We start from the raw sequence: 8273 nt of genomic DNA, 5'->3' as shown, positions 1-8273 counted from the left end.
GCATTCAGAATCGCCAATTAGCTGAAACAGCTGATGTTTGTAAGGGTCATTTGCATATATATCTGATGTGCCTTTGATACAAGAGTTTTGGGAGGTCACTCAGTGGAAGTTCTAGCTGTGCTGGAGTTTTCATTTTGTTTTTACTGATTGTTTTTTCAGTGATCTTTTTATTTGTTGTTTTAAATAAATATTTGGATATTACTGAAACACTCAGTGTGTCCAGCTTTTGGAGTTTATGTTTTCACTAGCTGAGAATGTCCCCAGACGATGTGCTTACACTTTAAACTTTTATTCTTTTCTTTTGTTTTATTACATGCCCTTTATGTCTCATACAGTTACAGTATTTTTATGAATATGTGATAGAAAACACTTAGCTTTAAAGTTTTCCATTGACTGCAAATTCATATTCCAAATTTTCTTATTTTGCATTGGAATTTGTACTTACAAGCATGCAGACTAATAAATTAAAGTGTACCCACAGCCTGCACTATTACTTAACTAATAAACTAAATTACTTTGCAGTGAATTTCTCTACTGTCATGTCTCTGCCCCATCACTACACTTCACTAAATATAGTTTAGAAAGGCAATCATAACCATAGACAATGAATGCAAAGTATGGCTAGTGTGCATGAATTATCAGTGGAGAGCATCCAATTTTATTTATTTATTTAACATTTGTTTACCAGGAAAGTCCGACTAGGAATGGGCCTATTTTCAGTGGAGGCCTGGGGAGAAATGCTGCAGTTACAGAGTTTTTACATGCATATAAATAAATAAAGAAAAGAAGGCAGAACAGCTCAACAGATTCAAATCCAGCTTACTGTAAGAGTAACACTCCAGCACTGGCAAACATTTTGATCAAAAATACAGTATGAAAACAACATACCATGTGCAACAGAATCATTATAACTGAAAAGGAGTTCAGATTTTCATAAAAAACAAACAAAAAAAATAAAGCAGAACCACGTCTTGACCTACAGATAAAAGGTGCATTAAGTTCACGTATTATTCATGTACCCTTACTGCCTAGATTCTCATTCTGATTCATCCATGACCATTTGCTACCTTGTGCATATGCTCCAGACCAGTTATGAACCACCAATGTACTTCTATGCAGAGACCAGAGTGCCAGAGGCATTTTACATCTTCATTGAGTCCTGTAACAGAAAATGGGTGCTACACTATCAGCCAATGTTTTAGTAATATCACTGTGTTAAGTTGCTAGTTTTATCTTTAGCATATTGATGAGACCTGATCTTCTTGATGCGGGGTGGACTGACAAGCTACGAGTGGGGTACACGGGCAGTACTTTATATATTACAGGGACCATGGGGGAGAAGATGATTAAAAACAAAAATGGATATTTAATCATATAGAATAACACACAGCAACATAACTCTCAACCTTCCATCTTCAAAATGAGGAACACTGTCTTGCATAATGAGGACCGAATGGGCAAAATGTAAAACATTTACTGATAGTTTGCTCAAAACTTCAGCTAGGAAGTTCAGAGGATAGTTAAAACATGCTACTTTTTACTTATAACAAAATAACATCCTAAATAAAGAAAATTTCTCATAATGAGGTACACTTGAAAGGTATACAAAGCAAAAGGCAAATTAAAATAACATTTTTAGATATTCCTGAAATAAAGAAGCCCTTGATAATTAAAAAAATGAGGGAATTAAAAAGTAAAATATTACATTTCCAATATACTGAGAATAGTCATTGGGAATAGGAACAAATGTTAGTAACCACGGAGAAGGGGGCCCAAAGTAGAAAGATAATAAGGTTAGTTCCTTATGTAACAGCATGGTATTTTAATTAAGGCGTGCAAATATTAGTGCAAGGCACAGAAGGAGATGGAACCTTACTGCCTTGGTTACCATCCATGGATCAGAATATTTTGCGCAATTACTTCATCTTGATGAGGTGTGTCAGGAAATGAACAAATCATTACTGCGGGTGATTGTGGTTGAATTTAAGACTGTGTACAAAAGGGGAAGCTTATTTGTCAAAGTAAACATGAACAATAAAGAATACAGAATGCACGTGTTTTACTTACATATCATTATTTTGCAGCAGCCTGCCCTTCATGGCTGATGTAATGCACGTTACACATGTCTAGATACATTCATTCCATTCATTTTTAAGCTTCAGTGGCAGCACTGACCTGATGTATTTTTGTAATAATTAACTGGTTAGCTTCATAATAATAACAAGTTCTAATCGGTCCCTGAGGAGCAGCAATATATGCTATAAAAGAAACCTGAAACCCTTCATTCTCATCTCTCTCTTTGTACTCTAAATGAATGTGTCAGTTTACCAGCACAAATAGAAATAATTCCACCTTCCTGATGTGGTAAGTACTGGTGAGTTTATTTGATGACAGGTTAATGGCAAAAATGTAAATGCAGACAGATGTAGGTTTTTAAAACACTGCAGTGTAACTGAACAGTCAGCAAAAAATGTTATTAATTTTTGACTGTGTTATAGTATAAAAACAATGAATATAAAGACTTGTCACATTCATATAGATGCACTGTAGATAGCATTTAAGAAAGAATAATGCAAAGAATGAAAGATAAATTACGCACATAAAGATGATGAAGAGCTGAAGCACCCACTTGTTTCTTACTGAAAATCTTGAGTACAGTTTCAGGGCATTTATTGTATTGTGATCTTTTTTGGTGACTTTTGGGCAAATAAACATGTTTTGATAATTTCAGGACCCTGTCCACATCTGAAACCTACTATTCTTGATTTCTTTTCTGCATAATGTCTGCAATCAATATCAGCGCTCTGCATCCTCCTGAATTTATTTTAACTGGCTTTCCAGGATACCAAGGTTTACAGCACTGGATTGCAATTCCTTATTGCATTATGTACATTCTCATAATAGTTGGTAACTTTACAATTTTGTTTGTTGTCTTTTCAGAACAAAGTCTTCATCAGCCTATGTACTACTTCATCTGTATGCTGGCAATCATTGATTTAGTTTTAAGTAATTTGATTTTACCCAAACTTTTGCTGATGCTACTGTCTGAAGACTACACTATAAGTTTTCAAGGCTGTCTCACTCAAATGTTTTTTATCCATGTCTTTACAGTTCTTGAATCCTCAGCCTTGCTAACTATGTCATTTGATCGTTATGTTGCTATTTGTAATCCACTGCGCTATTCTGCTATTTTTTCTAACTCATTCATTATGAAAATTGTTGGATTAAGTATAACACGGGGTGTGGTTTTTATCATGCCTCTGCCAATACTTGCTTCTAGGCTGCCATACTGTAATTCTAACATAATTTCAATTTCTTACTGTGATCATATGTCAGTAGTAAAGCTTGCCTGTGCTGACACTACACTTAACAGCTCCTATGGCTTAGTGGTTATATTTCTAGTTGTGTCAGATATGTCATTTATTGTTTTCTCCTATAGCATGATCCTTAGAGCTGTATTAAAGCTTGGTTCTGGGGAAGAACGCCAGAAAGCCTTACATACTTGTGGCTCCCACCTCTGCGTAGTCGTATTTGCCTATAGCTCTGCCACATTTTCATTTATAACACACAGGTTTGGCAGAGCACTTCCACCTGAGTTTATTGTTGTCTTTGCTTGCTTGTACCTGATTCTCCCTGCAATGTTAAATCCAATCATATATGGAGCTAGGACAAAAGAAATTCGCAGGTATGTTCTCAAGTTACTTCAAAATAAATGCATTAAAGAAATATCTGAATGCTTTTGCAGAGCACATACTGAATACACATTATAGGTACCTGAGTGTACTTTGCCAGATGAACTTTTAGTAACTTGTTATATAAACCCAAATATGATTATCAAAGAGATGGAAATGTTGGACAATTTTAGAGATGTATTTAACTTTAAAGTCTTTCTTCAGAAATATTCGATTACTTCAGAAGTAATTGATTTTTCAAAAATTACCAGTCTGCTTAATTTTATATGATCACGGATTATTTAACATTTAATATGTTATTTTTTTCTGGTTCTGAATGGTTACTTTAATACAATATATCATATGCACTTGAAAATTGTTACCCCAATATGCAAATACATGCCTGTCCTGCTTTTGAAGTAAAGTAACATTTTAGTAGTAAAGCAGATGACATGCCAGTGTTATAGACATACAGAACAAGAGTTTTGTTTTATTGTACTTCTAATAGCAGTCTCCTTCAAAGTGAACAGATTATTTACTCCCCCATTTGAAATGTGGATAATGTCAGCAATGCTGCAAACACATTTTTATTTTGTTTGCTCTCCTGTTGGATTCAGCTTTATCCTACCCCATTCAAAGTCTAACACTCATACTTATTAACTTTTGTGTCACTGTGGTTACAGTCACGCAGTAGTTCATTCAGCAAGCTATAAATGCTGAGACTTTCCTGATTTTTGAAATCTTTCATACTGAGATCTCTTCACTGGGTCAAACTGATCTGATAAATTATCTCATATGCAGAAAAAGTATATTTCTGTTTTTCTTTAATATTGATGTGGAGTTAGCTGTGTCCATTCAAGGATGTTATCAATCTGCCATACCGTGTAAATCCAACACTTAAATAAGAACAACTAATAAAAAAAAAAAAACAACAAATTAAACAATAAAATTAAAAAATGGAAACGACTGAAATGGATAAGGGTTTACTTGTACTATTTGTGATGTATAATAAGTTTGTTAAAAGTATTTGTTCACATATAGTGATCTTTGAAAATAGTTTCCCTCTGTCTGCAAAATGCTATTGAAAATATTAAATCAATACAGGAAATACAATAAGTTAACAACCATTCATAATAGTAATAGTGGAATTAATTGTTTTAAAACCATAAAATCGATGCAACAGAAAGATAAAAAAACATATGATTGATAAAAAGCTCAGATTTACACATTAAGCCCTTTGTAGTGAAAAATCTAAAACAAAGTCTGTTTTAAACCATTCATTTGTGTCAGAAGCTCAAACTGCATGAGGCATAGAATTTTAAAGTTTGGAAGCTATAAACTAAAATATTGATTAGTTGATTTCAGCTGCACTATTGCTATGATTAGTAAAAAAAGCTATTTTAGCTAAATTGATGGAAGAACATTTCAGACAGTGGATCCAACAGCTAGATCTTGAGGGTCCCTGACAAGATGCATGTTGTTATACTTTGCAGTGGATCTGTATCACAAATTTCAAGTTAATTGTGAATGTGATGTATCATACGAATAGTTACAAGAGGCTACCAGTGTGTAGATAACAGTAAAAAAATCCTCAGAAGAGTAAAAGATGTTATGTACAGTCACTATAAAATATATTGAAACATACTTGTGTCCATGTGCAATCTTTAATCAAAAATAACATTACTAGTTCTTCCATTGTCTGAATCTTGAAGTGTTTTTCCCCTGCAAGTATTAATGGTAGAAAGTGTTGGAAGAATGGTTGGATTCTGAAACAGGGCCACCGAAACCAATGCCTCTTGTCTTTACAGGTTTAATTTTTTTTTGTCAGCTAGGAGATATCTTATGTACAATTCCAGTTTAACAGCAGTGTTTCATGCAAATCATCTGGATATAGAAATAAGCACTGCAATATGAAACCCAAAATGCCACAATAAAATTGACTGTGCAGGCTATATGAAAAACTTTCTAAACTGCTAAATTATAGATTAATAATGCTAAAACAACAGTTCTTCAAACCTTCCTTTTTTTCTTCAGTCCTGTAGTAGTGGATTATTGTTGCTATCATGAGACTTTTGGTTCTTAAAGCAAAAATATACTGGCGTGTAATTCAGCTTAGAAGCATACTGGTGATATACGTAGAAAAGAACAACAAATACATCAATGCCATGTTTAGGTTTTATAAATAGTTATGGAATTTATGTTTTGAAACTGTACTGATTTAAAAATGACAGCAATGTCAAAAAAATACAGTACAAGTCAGCATTTTTATATAATTGTCATTAAACAGGTTCTGCTTGCAAGCTTTGTTTGTATACATGCTGCCACTGAAATGAGCTTCTGTCAGCAATATGTAGCGATTAATGTATATCCACTGTAAGCCTTTCTTTTCAGAAATTAGAGTATTGTGTAAGTTATAATATCCAGTTTCTTGCTTTCTCACATTAATGTAGATAACATACACACCTAGACAGATGTATACAAATATAGAAGGATTAAATATACATCCACACACACTCTTAGACACTCTCACACATATGTAGTAAGCCAAACAGATTCATGTTTTAAGGATTCAAAACTTTTTTTTTTGATTATGTATTCCAAAATAATATGTCTGCCTTCATCACATCATTTTATAAATTGCTATTAAACTTATATTTATTATACTACAATTAGCAAATCCACATTCATTGTCATAATTTTGGAGCACTAGTGCACTAAAATTTATATTGAGAAGACATTCCTGAGTAAATATTTTTACCACTTCCACTTTATCCCTAATATTTAAGACTTCATCAGAAACAGATGTTAAAGTATGAATGCATACCAGATGAGAAATAATGTGCATATATTACACATCAAGTATGTGCTTCTCATTTTCTCTGAAGAAGCTAGAAACCAGAATCTGAAAGGATGTGATCATAGACTTGCATATGATCCTGCATACCAATTATCAGACAAATACAATTTGTTAAAAATGTTAGACTTGGCAACTATTTTGCCACGGTCTGCCTTAAATGGTGTAAATGCTGCACTTGTTTAGTCACAGTCTGATAAGTCACTAAAAGTCCCGAATAAGGAAAAAGTAAAGCCGCAAAATGACAGTAACCTGCAAACTGAATATTATGATGAATTAGTAGATCCCCCACCTTACCTTTAAGGAAGAATGACAGACATTCATTTGTTTGCCATCACAAAACTTTTTTTGTAGACTATATAATACAAAGATCTCTTATATAATTTCAAAATGAGTTTACATTTTTCAGTTGCGCTTTCTATACTATGTTGTCTATGGGAAAAAAGAAGAGAAAAATAAAACACATTTCCAGTCCAGGATTACTACATTATATGCATGTGTCATGACATGCCTGCCTCACAACATCCTGTAACGGAGAACAATGAAAAATGTACGAAGCAAGAAAATAGCTGCAGAAGATGACAGCTTACTTAGAAAGGAACAACTTGGCTGTGAAATATAGCGAACAATTGTAAGCAAAACTGGCTTAAAGAACCTTGAAGTTATTATTAATATGAATGTAATATTTTTTTTAACATGTGTGGATGTATTTTAGCATGCACATTCTATTTGTTTAGTCATTATGTCATAATATAAACATATACATTTTCAAAGATAAAAGACAAAATGTATATTATAAGATTTTAATATTATGAATGTATATTGTGTTAACATATGTAAGTTTTTTCACCAAAGTAACTTTTTTTGGGTATGGAATTTCTTGAGGAAGATGATATGACAATCGAGCTAGAAAATCCAGAATCTGTGATATGGATGTAGTAAAAAATATTAATAAAATTGAGCTACAACACAGATATATTTTTCAAAGTACAACTGATCGTGGAAAACAATCTAGTCTTCAATATTAAGAATCAATAAAGCTAAAGTAAGATGAATATCTATGAATAACAGTACTGTCATCTAATAGCACATAAAGGATTGAGGGTACTTATGAATAATATTCAACATGGGAAAGTAGAACATCTGAGGATGGAGTCTAATAGGACAGCATTACAAGATACACAGTAGGACCTGTTCTGTTTACTGCTAATGCAGGTTCATCAGTAAGTAGATGGAGTTAACATTTTTATATATGACCACAATATGTCTTATTCACAGAATTTTTTGATAAAGATTACCTAAGTGATTCACTTCCTTAATGAACTCAATTAAAATCCATTTAAGGCACTATTTGTACCTAACTAGTAATCCTTTTTCCTGTAAGCCTGTATAGAAAGAGATTCATAGGATAATTCCAGACTTTTTGTCAATACATAAAAAAATAATGTATTAGTATATATTCTAATGGATCTGAGGGCAGCAGAATGTTTTCTAACTGATAGCTGCACAACTGTGTTACTTTGTATGGAAGATTTTTTTTTTACCAAATGGGTGTCCGTGATGAGTGCATAATGTGTTTATGATGTTAATGTTACTGTTGATCCATAAACACTATTACATTTTTATTTATGCTTTTTATTTGTTTTCATAAATGCGGGCATGCAATCCAACTGCCTTTCACAATCTCTTTACTTATTGTCTATATGAAAACACAGACCATATCTGTGAAAGTTTACAGTATTGCATAT

General features: G+C 32.9%; 1 protein-coding gene across 1 annotated transcript; it reads left to right on the top strand.

Moving 5' to 3' along the window:
• Nucleotides 1–2780: 2780 nt before the first annotated feature.
• Nucleotides 2781–7619, top strand: LOC122802055 (olfactory receptor 52K1-like). Its single transcript, XM_044071774.1, has 2 exons — nucleotides 2781–3697; nucleotides 7613–7619. Exons 1-2 carry the CDS (start codon nucleotides 2781–2783, stop codon nucleotides 7617–7619), a joined length of 924 nt encoding a protein of 307 aa, XP_043927709.1.
• Nucleotides 7620–8273: the final 654 nt, after the last annotated feature.

The sequence above is a fragment of the Protopterus annectens genome, chromosome 5.part0 (genome assembly GCF_019279795.1).
Source record: "Protopterus annectens isolate FY-2018-M chromosome 5.part0, PAN1.0, whole genome shotgun sequence".
Lineage (NCBI taxonomy): Eukaryota > Metazoa > Chordata > Ceratodontiformes > Protopteridae > Protopterus > Protopterus annectens.
The sequence above is the reverse complement of the archived record's forward strand: the minus strand, read 5'-3'. Positions and strand labels throughout refer to the sequence as shown.

Excerpts from the sequence above, each read along its gene's own strand:
- LOC122802055 (XM_044071774.1), top strand. The coding sequence starts at position 2,781 with ATGTCTGCAATCAATATCAGCGCTCTGCATCCTCCTGAATTTATTTTA.